This window comes from Cervus canadensis, chromosome 31, assembly GCF_019320065.1.
Source record: "Cervus canadensis isolate Bull #8, Minnesota chromosome 31, ASM1932006v1, whole genome shotgun sequence".
NCBI classification, from domain to species: domain Eukaryota; kingdom Metazoa; phylum Chordata; class Mammalia; order Artiodactyla; family Cervidae; genus Cervus; species Cervus canadensis.
In genome coordinates this window covers 17,772,187-17,793,133 of record NC_057416.1, presented here as the reverse complement: position 1 = coordinate 17,793,133, position 20,947 = coordinate 17,772,187, and the positions used below count along the sequence as shown (strand labels likewise).

At 36.6% G+C, this 20,947-nt stretch overlaps 1 protein-coding gene across 16 annotated transcripts in view; it reads left to right on the top strand.

Annotated features, from left to right (window-relative positions):
- The window catches only part of PCM1 (pericentriolar material 1), an 85,376-nt gene extending 81,352 nt beyond the window's left edge, over positions 1–4,024 (top strand). For all 16 annotated transcript variants that reach the window (XM_043454059.1, XM_043454063.1, XM_043454062.1 and 13 more), the window contains 3 exons: positions 358–450; positions 541–655; positions 2,019–4,024. In XM_043454059.1, the coding sequence (XP_043309994.1) occupies positions 358–450; positions 541–655; positions 2,019–2,044 (234 nt within the window). In that variant the 3' untranslated portion in view covers positions 2,045–4,024. The remainder of the gene's footprint in view (positions 1–357; positions 451–540; positions 656–2,018) is intronic.
- The last annotated feature ends 16,923 nt before the right edge of the window (positions 4,025–20,947 follow it).

Here is a 20,947-nt window from a genome sequence, read left to right as displayed (position 1 = left end):
AGCTCTGATGCATTGTTAACATATCAAGAAATGAGGGTTGTTCTAATTACTTTAGCCCTCAATGTAACTACTGCTGTTTCTCCCTTTAGCTTGTATGAACAGGCTCTTTGTTTTGTAAAACGGGTGCACAGAAGCCTCACTGTGTGCCCACAGTTACAAGTGTGCAACCCTTCATGTTGAACTCTAGATTTCTGTTCTATTCATTGAGCTAAATATGGAAGAAACGCAAATATGACAGAGTTACTGACATCTATACACATGTGAGAATCCAGTTTATCTCTTGGCATGGATGACTTTGGTTTAGCTCCAGAGATAGAGTGGATTGCCTTCATTAAATATAATTTGTTAATCTTACAGGAAGCAGAATCTGGTAACATAAGTCAAAAATCTGATGAAGAAGACTTTGTGAAAGTTGAAGATTTACCACTTAAACTGACAATATATTCAGAGGTATTTCGCTCTCTTTAATTACAGTTGTCATATATAGCAGATATTGTTAAGATGAAAAGTGATTTTGTATTTTTAATTTTCATTCTACAGGCAGAGCTAAGGAAGAAAATGGCAGAAGAAGAACAGAAAAACCACTTAGCTGGTGAAATATGTGAAATGCAGACTGAAGAATTAGCTGGGAATTCTCAGACACTAAAAGAACCTGGTAAGAGTTAGCAGTTTTAAATCATATCACACTGAAAAGTTACTGAATCTTGATACCATCATTTTGTTTTAGTTTTTAAAATGTGCTACTAGTACCTGGAATATAGAAGCCAAACATTAGAAAGGAAGCATAATTCTATAAAAATGTTAGTTCCACTGCCCAATTTATAAAATAGTACTGTCAGATAATTTTCTCTGTTTTTAGTTTTAACAGTGTAATAGATGCAGATGGCTTAAGAAAGAAAGGTACAGAGGAGTTAGTGATGATTGGCAAGAGCCCATTTCTTTTATTCATTGGTTTTCAGTTCTTTTGGAGGAGGCCTTTTATATCTCTATATACTATTATAATTTTCCTGAACTTTAAAAATTAGATAATGTTTCTTATCTCCCCAATGAAAACTTATTTAAACCTACCTCTTCTTTCAATGTTTATGTTGTTTTTGGTTTTTCTGTTACCTTTGTTCTTACAAATGTACACATTTTCTAGTTCTGTCAGTTTTGGTCATTACCCGACTGCTTATTCCTCTGCTTTTCCTTCTCTGTTCGGTTTACTCATTTCATATTTTATTGACCTTATTAAACACACTTATATTCTGTTTTTGTAACTATAAGAATGAAATCTTTTATACTTTCCTGAAGATGATTTTATGATTCATTGCAGAGCCAAGTGATAGTCCCAGGAAATCTGAGAAGATTTCCTTCTTTTTGGGTCTAATAGCACAGCCCAAGGGCCATTCAGAGGAGAACATTTCTTGCATCAAGGTCAAGGATTTTCTGTTTGTTCATCAGTTGATTAAACTCAAGATTTTTTGTTTTTTTAAGAAATAGGGTGACGAGAAGAGAAACCAAATATCACACCTTCAGTTAATCTCCCAGTTTTCAGCCCATTCCTGCTGTTAGGGCTTCAGTTGGTACCCTCTCCCCTGCTGCCTGTCCTCGCGTGTCTGGGCTGCAGCTTCCTCCACCCCGCCCTGCGCCTCCAATCTGCTCTCAGCATTCTGGGAATTTGTTTTTTTTTATCTTCTGTCTTCTGGTTCTCTCACAACCACCCTTCTTTTGTTGGTCTGAATTTATTCACTTTTATACTTTTTTTTCCCCCTAATGGGTTTTTTGGTTTGTTCTTTTTTGAGAGCAAGTATCTGCTCAGCCTGCCATCTTAAGATGGAAACCCTTACCTATGTCTTTTAAACTGTTGGTGGTATCATCAGGGAATTATTGTAGCAAAGCAAGTTTCTTTTCTAATAACTTTATATTAAAAATGAAAGTTTTAAATGGAAGAGGAGAGCAATATTAAATAAATTCTATAAGGTCATATTAACTCAGTAAATAATTTATAAGGCATTAACCATGGTTTTGTTTTTCAGAAACAGTGGGAACCCAAAGTACATGAGATGTCTCCAGAGGCTGATCTAACTCTTTCTTGACATAATCAATACGTATATGAAAATGGCACTAAATAAACATCTGTTTTAATCTATATAAATTGTAAATCAGTTTGACACTGCATTTTTGGTAGGTGTGCTAATTTCTGCCCATGGCAGTTTAAAACATCAAAAACTGAATTCTGGACAGATTAAAGCCTTGATACACTGTGGGGTTTTTTCCTTTTTCTTTCTTTCATTTTTTTGGTCCTGATTTCTTTTCCCCATTGTGATGTTTAGTAACGTAAAAATTAAAGTGTAGTTTTAAATAAAGTTTGGACTTATCTGTAAACTATCTTTTTTGAAAATTATGTTGAATTCTATACAGCAAGTCACTGTTCTATATAATTAGGCTGTTCAGAGAAGAGCAACGGTCAAGAGTTAGAGAAATATACTATTTATTATAAAGCCCAGCCTTCAGGCCGGGCTTCCAAATAATGCCAGTGTTGCTGCTATTGAGTCTAATATTCTTTTAGATACCTGCATGTCTTATTCCTTTGTAAGAATAGGGCAGGTTATAAAGGTATCCAGGATTTCAGAGAAGTTATTATAGAATATAAATATTCAAATTGGATAATAAGTTTAGAATACTTGTCCTTAGTACCTAGAATTTACATAATTATCTATTAGATAAATATTTTCTAGAATTGCAATTCATATCCGTGTTGCCTCAGTTTAAATGTTAAAAGAGAACATTTTCTATAATTAGAGAATATTTCCGCTTAAACAAGGAAAGTAACATTGTGATTACTTTTAAAAGGAAAACCAAGCTCTTTAGGGATTAATAGAATTAAATTTATGTACCAGAGCACTAAGTTTCTATTTGCCTTTGGACAACCTTGCTTTTTGAGACGATAATTTAGGCCAAAGCGTAGTAGTTGTCGCTGTGTGTAGTGAGAGAGAAGCAGGTTTGCAGATGAAGTACTGTATGGAGTAATGAGAATCGACATGACCTCTTCATCACTAAGCAAATCAGCTTTTCAAAGGTGGTGTACTTTTAGATCCCATCTTGCAGTATACCGATTTAAAGGCCTCACAGAGTCAGTTAACAAGTCAACTTTACAGACTGTTCCTTGAATAAAATATGAAGAATTATTCCAAATTAGACTTTTAAATTTGTCAGCAGTTTACCGAAATACCCCATAAAAAAAGAATTTGGTTGGTATTCCTTTGAAATTCTTGACTGGTACCTCAGTGTAAAACTATAATGTCCAGTCAGGGAATAATAAATGAGGATTTGCCTCTGAAGACATTGACTGTATTGTTCTGTAATTTAAATTATGTGAAGCATATATCTCCAACTTTATTAAACTTACTCAGAACACTGTCATTCCAGAAGCAGGAATTATTCAATTGACTGGACTTCAGGGAAATTGAAGTATAGTACGTATACATATATATTATATGTATACTTAAGTTCTATATTTGTTTTCTAGACTCTGTACAGAAACTTCATTTTGATACACTCAAGCCAAGCCTTACACATTAAATATTAAGACTGTCTCTCTCTCTGCATGCAAATTAAAGATGGATTAATTTGTGGAATCGTTGTACTTACATCTTAAGTTATTATTGTAGTATCTGTGAACCTTATCAAATTTGCTTATTTGACTTACAGCTGTTGTAATCTGGTCTTTTGTTTTCTCTTATAGTAGATAATTTAGTTTTAAGTGCTTGAGAGCAGATAATCTTGCTTAATATGTTTTTCCCTGGTAACTGTTGCTAAAGGCTTAGGCATTCAATATGTACTGTTTGTCTTAATTTTAAGTTAAAAATTTGGTTAGAGGTAAAAGAGGAAGAAAAGGTCAAAATAAGTGAAAGAGAAACCTAGGCAGGTTGAAGTAATGCCTACAAGATTGAGCTCACCAGACTGCAGCCGGTACTCCTTGTATTTTTAACATTCACTTTGGATAAATGCTTTTTCACTGTTAATAAATGTGTATCCTGCATACAACCCTGAATTGCATTTTCATTTACATTGACATACTCATTTATGCTTTAGAATTTATTCCAGAATTTTGGCTTATTTGGCAATTTTAAGTGTGTTTTTTTAAAAAAACTCAATACAAACTATTATATATAAAATAGAAAACAATAAGGTCCTACTGTGTAGCACAGGAAACTATTCAGTATCCCCTAATAAACTATAATGGGAAAGAATGTGAAAAGAATATGTGTATACATATAACTGAATCACTTTGGTGTATGTATACCACACTCTAACACTACATTGTAAATCAACTATGCTTCAATTAAAAGAAAAAAAAAAGGACATGAAAGATGATGACATATCAGCCAGCCAGAGAAATTTATTAACAGAGAAACATTCTTCTTACAGTGCAGCCGTGCTCTTCTATTTAGTTACATGCGTCTTACACACTGTGTACAGAAAACTCACGTGTACTCAAAATTAGATTGGTATGTTTCTTGTTCAACTTTCTTTAATGTAAAAAACTCATTTTAAAAAATCTGTCAAAGAAATAATTGGCTCTGGGTTTCACTCGTTTCACTGTACAAGTACGGTTGCTCAGTTGCCTTGCCTGGAGGAGCCAGCATTTCTTGTTCTTTCTGCACAACTCTACTTTTTACTTTAATGTTCACTGTCTTTACATGTCGAGTTTTTTCCTCATATTAACTAGTCTCTCTGGCTGACTCACTTTTTCCTTTAGTGGAAAGGAACACAGGGAAATTCTATGCCTACAAATGACTGATTCATATATGAACAGAGTTTTAATTATCTTATGAGTTCATTTCATCTGCCCAGACTCAGAAGTATCCACAACAGAATATCCTTCAGGCCAGCAGTTTATAGAAAGCTATTTATTTATTTTGAAAACTAATCACAGCATGTTCAGTATAACAGAGTTCTGTTCTCTCACATACTTAATATATTTCTTGCATTATGACTTTTCCTATGTGTAGTTATCCCCAGTGTACATGTCTGGCAAATCACACATAATTAACTTAATATAAATAGTATAGTTATAAATATTAAGAATATTAATCAGAAATATTAATTAGAAATCTTCACCTTTAATGAGCTGAATGTCCCAGAGTATAGTTGCATGTTTAAGGCCATTTTGTTAATCAGATGATATCATAAAAAGATGGAAAATTATAAAGTGCTATATCAGCCCATAGTGGTAGCATTCAACATTGCGGTTAAACCTCACTCTTTGTTAGACTGTGTCCATATATATACATTTCAGGGTTTTTTTCCATTTTCATTGCCCTTTCACCTGTTGCCTCATAGTACGTATAGGCATAGCTTACTCTGACAGATGAAGTAGTGCTTATGGAGGTGCTTTGATGACAAGTGCCATGTAAATGTCAGGTATCATGTACGTATTCATGTTGGAGAAAAGAAAGATCCAGAAAAATAAGGGCTAAGATTTTCCTCAAGCTTATACAGCTCAATAGTGAGGTTTTTGCTTCCTTTTCAGTGTGCTAACTGACGTAATTTAAAATCTATTTCCAAAACAGAGTTTTTAAAAGTACTTAACAGAACCTTTTCTGATATGTTCTGGTTGTATACTCTTAAGTAATTTTTCCTTCTTTAGGTAAAGAGGCAAAGTCTAAAGAGCCTTCATTATAATGGATTTTAGATGTGGAGTTTTCCCAGTGTCACTTTCAGCAAGTTATCTTCCTTCTACTACATTTTATTTACTCTTCTTTCTATTCCCTGACTCTTAACTATCCCCAAATCGCTCAAAATGTTGAAGACACAGTAAGAGTAATGGAGTTTGTACTAAAAAATTAGTATTTCAGATAGCTTTTTGGTTTTTGTGTTTGTTCTTTACTCAAGTGTAGTTAATTTACAGTATTAGTTTCAAGTGTGCAACATGATGATTCATTATTTTTATAGATCATACTCCATTTAAAGTTTTTATAAAATACAGGCTGTCTGCCCTGTGCTGTACAGTATGTTCTTGCAGCTTATTTATTTTATACATAGTTGTTTGCACCTCTTTATTCCCTACCCCTGGCTTGCACCTCCCCCTTTTCTTCTCCTTACTGGTAACCACTAGTTTGTTCTCTGTGAGTCTGTTTCTGTTTTGTTACACTCATTTCTTATATATTTTAGATTTCACATGTAACTGATAAGATACAGGTTTTGTCTTTCTCTGACTTATTCTACTAGGCATGATACACTCCAGGTTCATCTGTGTTGTTGTAAATGGCAAGATTTCATTCTTTTTTATGGCTGTGTGTAATATTCCATCGTGTGTGTGTGTGCGTGTCTGTACCACATTTTCTTTACCCATTCATTTATTGATGAGCATTTGGGTTGCTTCCGTATCTTGGCAGTTGTAAATAATGCTGCAGTAAACATTGATGTGCATGTATCTTTTCAAATTAGTGTTTTTGTTTTCTTTGGGTATGTACCCAGAAGTGAAATTGTTGGTCATATGGCAGGTTGTTTGTAGTATGTTTTAGTATGTTTAGTATGTTTTAGTATGTTTAGTATGTTTAGTTTTAGTATGGAAAAATTTCCATACTGTTTTCCATAGTGGCTGCAAATGTGCATTCCCACCAACAGTATACACGGTGTTTGCTCCACATCATCAACAACACCTGTTATTTGTTGTTCTTTTTGATGGTAGGCATTCTGACAGGTGTGAGGTGACAACTTGTTGTGGTTTAGATTTGCATTTCCCTGGTGGTTAATGATGTTGAGCATCTTTTCATGTGCCTGCTGGCCATCTGTATGTCTTTGGAAAAATGTTTATTCAGATTATCTGCCTGTTTTTTAATTGGGTGGTTTGTTTTTCTGTGGTGAGTTGTATGAGTTCATTGTATGTTTTGAATACTAACCCTTTATCAGATAAATCATTTGCAAGTATCATCTCCCATTCAGCAGGTGGCCTTTTCCTTTTGTGTATAGTTTCCTTTGCTGTGCAAAAACTTTATAGTTTGATCTGGTTCCATTTGTTTATTTCTGCTTTTGTTTCCTTTGCTTGAGGAGGAGACATATCTAAAAAAATGTTTGGGGGGGACTGATGTCAAAGAGTATACTACCTGCTTTCTTCTAGGAGTTTTAAGGTTTGTGGTCTTACATTTAGGTCCATTTTGAGTTTATTTTTGTATATTGTGTAAGAAAATGTTCTAATTTCATTCTTTTATGTGTAGCTTTCTGGTTTTCCCAGCACCAGTTATTGAAGAGACTGCCTTTCCCCCATTATGTATTCTTGTCTCCTGACCTTATGCGTGTGGGTTTATCTCTGGACTCTGTCTGTTTGCACTGAGCTGATGGGTCTGTTTCTGTGCCAGTACCGTGTGCTTTTGGTTACTGTGGCTTTACTGTGTGCTCTGATGTCAGGGAGGGCGACTCCTCCAGCTCTGTTCTGTTTTCTTAAGATTGTTGTGGCTGTTTCAAATAGGATTAGGTTTTTGGATTACAAAATTATAAAATTTACAAAATTATAAAATTTTCAGTTTTATTTGGGTTATGTCACATGTGATTGCCCTTTTCTTTTTCTTCTCCCTATCTGCCTTTATATTCTACCACTACCACTTGCCAAATTTACGTTATACAGGTGTCTAATAGATTAATTTTTAATAACCCTTTTTTGTTACCCATTATTTAATTCTATTGTATTTCAGTATAATTTCTGATAATAGCTGGAAAAATAAGGTGTATTTCAGGATGTAAATATTTTCTAACCAAAGAAATGTCTTCTATTTCTTGTTTCATGTGATTCTGAAATTTATTATTTGATAGTGTCGGTGGTCAGTCTTAGATTTTCATCTAGAAAATTTCTGTACCTTTCAAGGAATTGTCGGGGTTTAAAAGCTCGGCTTCATATAACATTGTGTAGTTTAACTTTTTTTCTTCTATCAGTATTAGCAGTTATTTAAATATATTAGAGCCTTTATATTCTTTTTACAGACAGTATTTGGACAACTATTCTAAACAAGTAATAAAGAGATAGTATGACTGACATTTGGAAACATACGATGCATAAAAACATACTGTTATAGCCCCTTCTATTCCTTTTTCCTATCTGCAAAATGAATTATCCTGGATCCAAGGATGCTCTTAGTAATTACATTAGGTCAAATGGTAACTGTTTACACCTTTCAAAGGAAGATTTATGAAAAGAATTAAAAATGGAAATTAATAACCATTTGTCACTGTGAACAGGAAAGTGTTGAAAACCTGTAGTCTGTTTTTGTTGTATAACAAAATTGGGATTATGTTACAAGGGTCCATGTGACCTTAACTTTTTTCAGTCATTTCATCATCTGTGAGACTCTGGCCCCTTCCATTGGCATGGTGACAACCTGAAAAGAAAGTATCCTTTTTTGTTGTTACTTAATAGAGGCCTTTCTGGGCATGTTCCCCAAGACAAACTGCAGGGGATGGGAGAAAGGTGCTACTACAGAATAACAATTTTTCTGACTACTCCCTTTAGGCTTTGTAAAACCAAAGTCAGATGGTATATAATCTTATCCTGCACCTTAAATGCAAACAACCAAATGATGTTTAAAATTTTTAGTCTTCTGACTTTGGCATTCTAGAATTTCTGTATGGTGAGATTTATGAAATGCATATGAAAGAAAGTACATAGAAGTTCTTAGAACAAATGTTGTTGGCACTCCCTGAGACCTAATATTTAGATTTCTCAGTTACATTTTGTAACCTGGGTGATCGCATCTGTCCTCATAACTTGGTTTTCATTCGTAATCTGCCTGCTTCTAAGTTTATATGTCAGTACAACCTCCCTCACGTCTCAAACTCTAGGTTCTTCTTTTGACTATCTGGTCAATTCTTTGAACTTGATGTGTCCAAAACTGAGCTTTTGGTTTCTCCAAATCTGATTTTTCTGTGGTTTTCCCATTAATTAAATGGCATTTCATCTTACTTTCTCAAGAAAAAATCCCTGAAATTATCTGTAGCTCTACGCCCAGATCCAACTAAACAGTGCTACCTTTAAGATATAACTAGAATCTAACCAGTTCTCAGTACCTCTTCTACTACCATCTGTATTTAAGACCCCCGTATCTCTTGACTGGATTATTATGGTGGTTCCTCAGTGGGCCCTACCCCTTCCTTCCCTGGCTTTCTGTGACCTAGTCTCATCACAGTAGCAAGAGTGTTTCTGTTCAGATGCTGGTAGCTTTTTCTATTTCATTTCAAATAAGAGCAAAATAGTCTTTCAAAGGCCCTACAGGACCAGTTCTCAACCTCTACCTGACTTCTCAGTTTCCCCATTATTCATTCAACTTGAGTCTCAGACTTTTTGCTGTTTCTCAAACATGTGCTGTGGGCCTCCTTCCACTTCTGGTCTTTGCGTTTGCTGTTCTCTCAACCTAGAATGCTTTTCTCAGCAATTTAAATGGCACACATTTAGTGATGTCTGTGTGTATCCAACTTAAACTTACAACTCAAACAGATGACTCTCCCTTGCCACTGTCTTTTTTTTTTTTTAGTCTATTACTTACCAACTAATGCTTTTTTACTTACTTTCTGTTTTCTCTTTACCCTGTAATTAAGGGGAAAGGGCAGGAATTTTTCTCTGCTGCTTCTGTTGCAATATAACTAATTTTTAGAGCAGATCTTGGCATATAGAAAGTGTTTACTGTCTATGAATAAATGATTAAATTCCGTTAGTGTTTCAAAGAGAGGTTCAAGTTGTTACATTTTACTAAGTAGGATTGGCTATCTCATTTAATTATGGCAGATTCTTTTCCACTTCAACAATTTTGTACAGAACAGTGTAATAGTCCTATAACAGTATATTTCAGACTGAAATACACTATAAAATAGTGTATTTCCACAAATATATTCCTAGCTATTATTTTTCAAATTTGCTAATAGGTCATATGCCTTGACAGATATGATCAAAATGAATATAGAATCATTTATAAAATGAAGTGAATTCAGTGATAACGACAGTAGATTTTAAACCAGTCATTGGAAAGTCATTCAAAAAACCAGGTTTTTATTCAGATTTAAGAATATCTACTAAGGGTTTCTGGGAAGGGACTGAGAGACACAGCTACCCAACCCCCTCCGCCTTACCCATTTGGTACCACCTGTAAGTTTGGCAATATGCACCAAGGTTTTTACATATTTATTTATGTCCTTTGACAGAGCAATTCAGTTTCTAAAAGTGTATCCTGAAGATAAGTTGTAAGAATTCCTTTTATATTCTAGATAATAGTCCTTTGTCTTATATATTTGTTTAAATTATTTCCTCCCAGTCGGTGGCTTGTATTTAATTATGATTTTTTTTTTTTAATGTTTGGTACTTTGTATCCTAAGGAATATTTATTTGCCTGTGCCAAAGTCATTGAGATTTTTTTTTCCTACTTCTAACGGTTCTACAGTTTTAGCTTTTACATGTAGGTGTATTGTTCATTTTGAGTAATTTTTTATATGATGTGAGGTAAGGATAAGATTTATTTTCCTCCCATATAAAGATATATGGGAGCAAACACCATTTGTTGACAAGACTGTCCCTCTCTGTTATGAACTATCTTGTCACCTTTATGGAAATCGGTTGGCCATGTGTGGATCTGTGTGTGGAATCTCTGTCCCACTCATATATCTAGTCTTACTAGATATATCCATGTCACTATTGAAGTTTTTTAGAGTAGGCAATGTAAGTCTTCTAAGTGTGTTCTTTTTTTTCTCAAGAACTTTTGGCTATTCTGTGTCCGTAATCTTGCATTTCCAATTGTAGAACTGTCTTAGTTTTCATAAAAAACAGGCCGGGATTTTAATTGGAATTGCATTGAATAAATAGACCAATTTGAGAAAGTTAAGAATGTAAACGATACTGTTTTCCATTCCATGAACACTAGCTTTCCAGTCGTTTAGGTTTTCTTTTGGCTCCATACAGAAATTTAGTTTGATTGTATTTGTCAACTTCAGTAACAGGCACTACTTATGTAATAACTCAACTGACCTATTATTTGCTGGACTTTGGCTGCTTACAGAATTGTGGCATTGCTGATTTCAGTGTCACCAGTTTGTGAAAAGGGCAGTGGTTAGGTAGACTTTTGAAAGAAACTGTTTCACCAACAGAGGGTAATTATTGTTAAATCACCATGACAGTTTACTGCTTGGTGGCTAAATTAACCCCCATGTGGGAAACAAGAATAACTTAATGTTAACTCTTCTTCAAAGCAAATGGATTCCATTCTGTCTACCTCTCTATAAATAATAGAGGCCAAACATCCCAAGTGTTCAGTAAAGATGGTTATGAGGATACAAGATGTAGGAAGAAAAAAGGGCAGGGCCAACCTTATCAGTCGATTCTAACCTTAAAGGCAAATGGAACCTTGCTTGCCTTGTCATCTTCCTGTTATTGCCGAGAGTGGCCAAGCAGGCAGAGGAGGAGAAGCAGTACGAGTGTGGGCCTCTCCCGCCTACAGTAATACGCTGGTCATATAGGAGGTCGGAGAGCAGGACAGTGTAATCATACTCAGTTCAGTTCAGTTCAGTTCAGTCGCTCAGTTGTGCCTGACTCTTTGCGACCCCATGAATCGCAGCACACCAGGCCTCCCTGTTCATCACCAACTCCCGGAGTTTACTCAAACTCATGCCTATCGAGTTGGTGATGCCATCCAACCATCTCATCCTGTGTCGTCCCCTTCTCCTCCTGCCCCCAATCCCTCCCAGCATCAGGGTCTTTTCCAGTGAGTCAACTCTTCACATGAGGTGGCCAAAGTACTGGAGTTTCAGCTTCAGCATCAGTCGTTCCAATGAACACCCAGGACTGATATCCTTTAGGATGGACTGGTTGGATCTCCTTGCAGTCCAAGGGACTTTCAAGAGTCTTCTCCAACACCATAGTTCAAAAGCATCAATTCTTCGGGTGCTCAGCTTTCTTCACAGTCCAACTCACATCCATACATGACCACTGGAAAAACCATAGCCTTGACCAGATGGACCTTTGTTGACAAAGTAATGTCTCTGCTTTTTAATATGCTATCTAGGTTGGTCATAACTTTCCTTCCAAGGAGTAAGTGTCTTTTAATTTCATGGCTGCAATCACCATCTGCAGTGATTTTGGAACCCAAAAAAATAAAGTCTGACACTGAGTCCACTGTCTGGCCATCTATTTCCCATGAGGTGATGGGACCAGATGCCATATCTTAGTTTTCTGAATGTTAAGCTTTAAGCCAACTTTTTCACTCTCCTCTTTCACTTTCATCAAGAGGCTTTTTAGTTCCTCTTCACTTTCTGCCATAAGGGTGGTGTCATCTGCATATCTGAGATTATTGATATTCCTCCCGGCAATCTTGATTCCAGCTTGTGCTTCATCTAGCCCAGCGTTTCTCATGATGTACTCTGCATATAAGTTAAATAAGCAGGGTGACAATTTACAGCCTTGACGTACTCCTTTTCCTATTTGGAACCAGTCTGTTGTTCCATGTCCAGTTCTAACTGTTGCTTCCTGACCTGCATACAGGTTTCTCAAGAGGCAGGTCAGGTGGTCTGGTGTTCCCATCTCTTTCAGAATTTTCCACAGTTTATTGTGATCCACACAGTCGAAGGCTTTGGCATAGTCAATAAAGAAGAAATAGATTTTTTTTTCTGGAACTCTTGCTTTTTTGATGATCCAGCGGATATTGGCAACTTGATCTCTGGTTCCTCTGCCTTTTCTAAAACCAGCTTGAACATCTGGAAGTTCTCACAACTAAACCACAAACATCTTGTACAGTTTGTCAGCAAAAACAAGGCCATTTCCTACTTGGTATTTTGCAGAGAATTCATTTCTTCACGTTTTTTTGGGGGAGGGGGGTGGCGGGGTGGAATACCATGGGGTGTATAGTTATATATATTCATTTTGCACCACCTCTCGTGACATTGTGTATGTTGACAGCAAGGTTTATTTTTTTTAATTTTATTATTATTAATTGTAGTGGTTTTTGCCATACATTGACATGAATCAGCCATGGATTTACATGTGTTCCCCCTCCTGATCCCTGCTTCCGCCTCCCTCTCCATCCCATCCCTCTGGGTCTTCCCAGTGCACCAGCCCTGAGCACTTGTCTCATGCATCCAACCTGGACTGGTGATCTGTTTCATCCTTGATAATATATGTTTCAATGCTGTTCTCTCTGAACATCCCACTCTCGCCTTCTCCCACAGAGTTCAAAAGTCTGTTCTGTATTTCTGTGTCTCTTTTTCTGTTTTGCATATAGGGTTATCGTTACCATCTTTTTAAATCCCATATATATGTGTTAGTATACTGTAATGGTCTTTATCTTTCTGGCTTACTTCCCTCTGTATAATGGGCTCCAATTTCATCCATCTCATTAGAACTGATTCAAATGAATTCTTTTTAATGGCTGAGTAATATTCCATAGTGTACGTGTACCACAGCTTCCTTATCCATTCGTCTGCTGATGGGCATCTAGGTTGCTTCCATGTCCTGGCTATTATAAACAGTGCTGCGATGAACATTGGGGTGCACGTGTCTCTTTCAGATCTGGTTTCCTCAGTGTGTATGCCCAGAAGTGGGATTGCTGGGTCATATGGCAGTTCTATTTCCAGTTTTTTAAGAAATCTCCACACTGTTCTCCATAGTGGCTGTACTAGTTTGCATTCCCACCAACAGTGTAAGAGGGTTCCCTTTTCTCCACACCCTCTCCAGTATTTATTGCTTGTAGACTTTGGATAGCAGCCATCCTGACTGGCGTGTAATGGTACCTCATTGTGGTTTTGATTTGCATTTCTCTGATAATGAGTGATGTTGAGCATCTTTTCATGTGTTTGTTAGCCATCTGTATGTCTTCTTTGGAGAAATGCCTGTTTAGTTCTTTGGCCCATTTTTTGATTGGGTCATTTATTTTTCTGGAATTGAGCTTCAGGAGTTGCTTGTACATTTTTGAGATTAATCCTTTGTCTCTTTCTTCATTTGCTGTTATTTTCTCCCATTCTGAAGGCTGTTTTTTCACCTTGCTTATAGTTTCCTTTGTTGTGCAAAAGCTTTTAAGTTTCATTAGGTCCCACTTGTTTATTTTTGCTTTTATTTCCAATATTCTGGGAGGTGGGTCATAGAGGATTTTGACAGCAAGGTTTAAATGAGACATCAGTGATTGGCCAGGCCCTCTGAAGGCCATTTCTGCTGAGTAAGGATATTTTTTATATTAAAAACACCATGAATTCAGCAAAGCATCAGATCCATCAAGGAAAATTATATAGATAATTTTGGGTAGAGGAGATTAATTTGAACTCTTTCTGTTCTTATATACAATTACTGATGGTTTAGTATTACAGTGGATGCCAGCATATCTGACAAGTTGGTTTTCACTGATATGTTTTAAAATCTACATCTGTCACTGCAGAATGTTAGGTCAAGTTTATTTCCCTGCCCTTATTACCCTTTCCTCACACTTTAACTACAATTCAAAGGAAAGGATGAAGAAAAGAAAGCATATGTGGATATTGTTCAAAACGTGTATACTTCATTGTTACAAAAACTTTTAAAACTGAAATATAATCATTTACAATATTGTGTTAGTCTCAGGTATATAGCAAAGTGACTTTTTTATTTGTATATGCATATTTTTATATTTTATATATATATTTTTTGGGGGGTTGGCGCTTCCCTTGTGGCTCAGCTGGTAAAGAATCCGCCTGCAATGTAGGAGACCTGGGTTTGATCCCTGGGTTGGCAAGATCCCCTGGAGAGGGAAAGGTTACCCACTCCAGTATTCTGGCCTGGAGAATTCCATGCACTGCAGAGTCCATGGGGTCACAAAGAGTTGGACGCGACTGAGCAACTTTCACATATTTTCCCTAGTTATTACAAGGTATTGTAGCTCCTCGTGCTATACAGTAAGTCTTTGTTACTCATTTATTTTATATATAGTAGTTTGTTAATGCCATACTCCTAATTATCCCTCCTGCTGTTTTCCTTTTTGGTGACCATAAGTTACTTTCTGTCTGTGAGGCTGTTTTTCTTATATATAGATGCATTTCTAGTGTTTTTTTAGATTCTGCATGTAAGTGATACAACATTTGTTTTTGTCTGACTTACTTCACTTACTGTGGTATTCTCTAGGTCCATCCATGTTGCTGCAAATGGCAGTATTTCTTTTTTATGGCCAGTACTCCGTGTGTGTGTGTGTGTGTGTGTGTGTGTGTGTGTCCATATATGCTAACCCAATCATCTGTTGATGGGCATCTGGGTTGTTTCCATGTCTTGGCTATTATAAAGTGTGCTGCAATGAACATTGGGTGCATGTAGCTTTCAAATTAGTTTTCATTTTTTCTGGATATATGCCTAAGAGTGGCATTGCTGGATCATATGGTAGCTCTATTTTTAGTTTTTCAAGGAAACTCCATACTGGTTTCTGTACTGGTTGCGCCAAGTTACATAACCACTGACAGACCAGGAGGGTTCCTTTTTCTCCACATCCTCTTCAGCACTTATTATTTGTGGGCTTTTTGATAATGGTCATTCTGACCAGAGTGAGATGGTACCTCATTGGAGTTTTGACTTGCATTTCTAATAATTAGCATTGTGGAGCATCTTTTCACGTGCCTATTGGCCATCTGTATGTCTTTTTTGGAGAAATGTCTTTTTAGGGTTTTCTAGTCATTTTTTAATTTGGGTTTGTTTTTTTTTTTTTTTTTTTGAAACTGAGTTGTGTGGACTGTTGTATATTTTGGAAATTAAGCCCTTGTTGCTCACATCATTTGCATATGTTTTCTCCCAGTCCATATCTTATCTTTTCATTTTGTTTATGGTTTCCTTTGCTATGTAAAAAACTTTTATGTTTGATTAGGTCCCATTTGTTTATTTTGGGGTTTACTTTTTTAGCTTGGGAGACTGATTTAAGAAAATACTACTACTATTTATGTCAGGGAATGTTTTGCCTATGTTCTAAGAGTTTTATGGTGTTACGTTTTACCGTTAGGTCTTTAAATCATTTTGAGTTATTTTTAGATATTGTGTGAGGGAGTATTCTAATTTCATTGGTATTCATGAAGCTGTCCCACTTTTCCAGCCAGCACTGCTCGCTGAAGAGACCGTCTTTTCTCCATTGTATGTTCTTGCCTCCTTTGAGGAAAATTAATTGATTATAGGGGTGTGGGTTTATTTCTGAGCCCACGATTTAACCCGGTGCTGGCTCTTCTAAGGACAGCTAGACAGCTTTCCTAACAGCACAAAAATAGATGTCACTGTCTCTACAAACAGAGGCCAGAGAATTCTATCCAGTTCCAAGTAGTAGCCAAGTCTAGCTTCAGGCCCTAGGATAACTAACTCTAGCAGCCCTTGCCTGAAGCAGTGATCCAGTAAATCCTTTTGATGCCAACAGCTTCGTCCTGTGACACTGTAGGCACCGAGGGAGTGTGCAGCAGGGAGCAGGAGCTGAGGGAGAAAACGGGACAGGGGATTCTTCATGTCTTCAGATCTGCAAGACCTTGCCTTTTCTTTTTTGCTCAACATGGTATCCACAATTGCTAGCAGACCACCCATGTTGTTGAATGTGCTCCCAAGTACATTTTTAACCTTATTTGAGGGATTATTGTGAACTCTGTGCAACTTTCTAAGTTTTTACATAGGTGTACACCTGTAAGACCCTTACCACACTCAAGATAATAAACATATCTGTTGTCCCCCAAAGTTTCCTGAGGCCTCTTGGGAATCCTTCCGTCTAGCCTCTGCCCCACTTCACCTCACCTCCAGGCAACCACTGATTTGCTGACACTGTTGATTAGCTTGCATTTTCCAGAAACTTACATAAATTCAACTATACGGTATATAAGTTTGTCTGGCTTTCTTCACTCAGGGTATTAGAGATTCATGTTGTTCAGTTGCTCAGTTGCATCCAACTCTTTGTGACCCCATGGACTGCAGCACACCAGGCTTCCCTGTCCTTTGCTTGCTCAAACTCCTGTCCATTGAGCTGGTGATACCATCCAACTATCTCATCCTCTTTTGGCCTTCTCCCCCTGCCCTCAATCTTTCCCATCATCAGGGTGTTTTTCAAAGAGTTGGCTCTTTGCATCAGGTGGCCAAAGTATCGGAGCTTCAGCTTCAGCATCAGTCCTTCAATGAACATTCAGGACTGATTTCCTTTAGAATTGACAGGTTTGATCTCCACACATGACTACTGGAAAAACCATAGCTTTGATTATACGGACCTTTGTCAGCAAAGTGATGTCTGTTTTTTAATACACTGTCTAGGTTTGTCACAGCTTTTTTTCCAAGGAGTAAGCGTCTTTTAATTTCATGGCTGCAGTCACCATCTGTGGTGATTTTGGAGCCCAAGAAAATAAAGTTTGTCACTGTTTCATTTTTTTCGCCATCTATTTGCCCATGAAGTGATGGGACTAGATGTCATAATCTTTAAGGTTTTTGAATGTTGAGTTTTAAGCTAGCTTTTTCACTCTCCTCTTTTCACTCATCAGAAGGCTCTTCAGTTCCTCTTCACTTTCTGCCATTAAGGTGGTGCCATCTGCATATCTGAGGTTATTGATACTGAGATTCATGTAGCATGTATCAATAGTTCATACCTTTGAATTGCTGAATGTTACATCGTATGGACAAAAGGAAACCACGAGGTGGCGTTTGGGGGTGCTTCGAGGAGCGCTGGTTCTCCAGTGGAGTTTTCTTGGCCATGCCTGGTCAAGCTGTGACTGTTACGGAGCAGTGGAAATGCGCAAAAGGGCAGTAACTAAAAATGCTAAATCATATCAGGTTTTAGTACAGTGTAGCCTTTTCCTTATATTTTAGTTTTTAGTGTGCACAGAGGAGTTACCCTGGGCACTTACTGAGCTCCCTGGGCAGGGACGTGGGACTCATGCCACAATTGTTTTATTGTTTGGGGGCATGTCCCCTGCTTGTGTTGCATGGTTTTGCTGCTAAGCAAACAAGCTTTCTTGAGTGATCTGGAATTCAATGACTCAATAGCCAAAATGGTTGAATTAGGTAGTTACTATCTCCAAAATGACTTAATTTACGAAACGATAATTACAGCGCCCTGGATCCATCACTCAGTGTTGAACTTGATGACTTATAATGTGAAGTGAGTTGGTCACAAGCTGTTTATTCTGTCTAGGTGGAAAATACTGTTTTGGCACATCGGGCTATAGCCAGGAGTCATAATTCTTGATTTCTTCCCACCCTTTCAGATTTTTTAGGTTTAGAGGTCTTCTGTTGGGTGTCTTCCCTCTCCTTTTCAGTTGCCCCAACACAGGCACCTGTTACCAGTACTCATAGTGGACCCCTCGCCAAGTTGGGGAGTGGTAGGCCACCTGACCCCATGTCCCCAGGGATGTCTTTGCAGAATGTGCCAGGGATTCTCTGAAAATGGATCTGGTAGTAGGAACAGAGGAATTGTAGCCTCACCCTTACAAATGTGTTCACTGATGTCATTTAACTACAATTACTGTTTGCATGTCTCAGGAAAAGCCATTCTCCCCACTGCTGGTGGAAGTGCATAAAGATTCAGACATCCTGGAAGGGACTTCAGTACTGTCATACAAAATAAGTGTGCACCTAAACACATCTTTTATCTGTTACCTGCTTTTTGTAAGCTTTCATTCCAAGTATGTTCACTACAGCATTACTTATAATTGCAAAGCCATGAAAATAAATGTCCACAAATTGTATTTTAGAATCCTACAAAGAATTTTAAAATATGATGAAAATTGATAGTGACATGGAAAGAAATTCATACTGCTAAAGAAACAACGAAAATGAGCATAGGACATGGACACAGCAGAGTTTGTGTGAGGGGTTACCTCCTGGGAGAGAAGCAGAATTAGAGTGAAATAAAGAGATTTTTGTTTCTTTTGTTTCACTGAAGAAAATAAACTTTACCAAAAGGAATAAATTACTATATTGTTTGTATTTATTTATTTATTTTTTAAAAAAAATATTTTTATTTATTTATTTGGCAGTGCCAGGTCTTAGCTATGGCATGTGGGATCTAGTTCCTTGACCAGGGATCGAACCCAGGCCCTATGCATTGGGAGCATGGAGTCTTAGCCACTGGACCACCAGGGAAGTCCCTATTGTTTGTATTTATAAAAATAGTAAGATAACATAACCCAGTGGTTATAGGAGCCATGAAGTAGTTCAGTGGTGTAACTGAAAAAAGTAGGTCTGACAGAAACTTGATGTGGTATCTGCACACAGACAAATCTTTTATTTTATATATCTGGGTTACATAACCTTACTAATAAAAATTTTAAATTATTATTAAATCTTGTGGCCATATCTAAAGCAGAACATGAAAAGAGAAAACATCCTTTCTAAATAAATTTGTTGTTAATGTCATGATAAAAAATTGACCTAATTTTTTAAGCTGAACTCTTAAAATATTAACTCTGTAAAATACTGTTGTTCACAGTGCTATAAGTTTTAAATGTGTTTTAATTTTAAGAGGGAAAAAGTAACTCTACCTATAAACTAATGGAACTGTCAAAAGTAAAATTATAAAAAATACTTCAGTAAAACGTACACTTCTGTTTTCTAACTACCTTAGCAAAGCTGCAGTTGGTTTTTTAAAAAATTTTATTTCATGGTATTTTACACAGAATAATACAACAAAGGATAATTACTTTGGTTAAAATTCTTATAAATGACCTGAAAATTTTACTAGATCTTCTGTTTTTAATGGCAAATTTATCACTAAGTAGCTGAGTTAAAAAAAATGAAAAGCACTTCTATTCAACCCTTGAAATCTAGGATCTAGCTGGATAGTCTATCAATTCTATGATTTAAAAGAAGAAAATAGGAGCTGTAATCTCTTTTAGATAATCACCTATGATTAAAAAAAATCCTGGCATATTGAAAGCTTTAAGGAGATGATAGAAAAATATATTCTATATCAGATTGCTTTGGCCATGGCAGATTTTCTACATGGAAATGATTTGAAAAATAAAAATTTCTACTGGTTTCCAAGACAACAGTCTTGTTCAGTACTTATTGATTTGTTAGATTCCCTTATTCTTTTGGTTATAAAACAGCCAAGCCTCATTCCTTGGTCTGTGGCTGCCCTAAAAATTTGGCAAATATCAAACATCTTCCATTGGGCCTTGATTTCTTCCTATTTTAAATACAGGGAAAGGAAGCGGCGGAGCGAAGACTAGAACCCGAGTCTCGTAATGCCCAGGGATGCCCCTTCCCCTATGTAACATAATCGCTCACTGGCAATGAGAGTTATTGCCAACTCTCATTGGCAATCGTTTCAATATTGAAACTATTACATAGATAATAACTCAGTATCCTTAAAGGCAAACAGTAGTGAAAATTTTACTCATTCCATCTAGCAACTGTAAATTAACAGGAAAAAATATATATAATCTATTTTCTATAGTTCAGACAATAAACTTAATTCTCTACTGATAATATCAGGGCGAGCCAGTGATTAAGTGTTAGTTACACAATGAAATACTTATTCTCAGTAACTAAAATGAAAAGTCTTACTTATTCCATTTGGTGATAACGGTCCATTGTAGCTTGAGTACATGAAAAAACTGTTATTAGCATCAAGGTTTTCTCTTGGTCATTGGTCCTGCAAGTAATGAGGTTGCACTCAACCCACAAACACCTGAGCATACATGGTCTTGCACTTGACTTGTTAGAATTCCTCTCTCTTATCATTATACTTTGAAATAATGCTATCAACCCTGTTTCATATCTTGTCTATATGTGGGAGCTGAAATTATTTAGCCCAGTGGGCTACTGTAGGGCATAACTTGAATTAACTGTTTTCCTGAGATTGATATAGTGTTGGTATTGAACTTAGGAGTTACATGTTTTCAAAACATATTTACAGCCTGTGTATCCCGGTGTTATCTGTGTATAACAACTATTTGCAACTGACAGGCTGTTTGGAGGCATTTGAGCTACTGCCATAATTGCTTTTAACAATGCACGTTATTTTGCTTC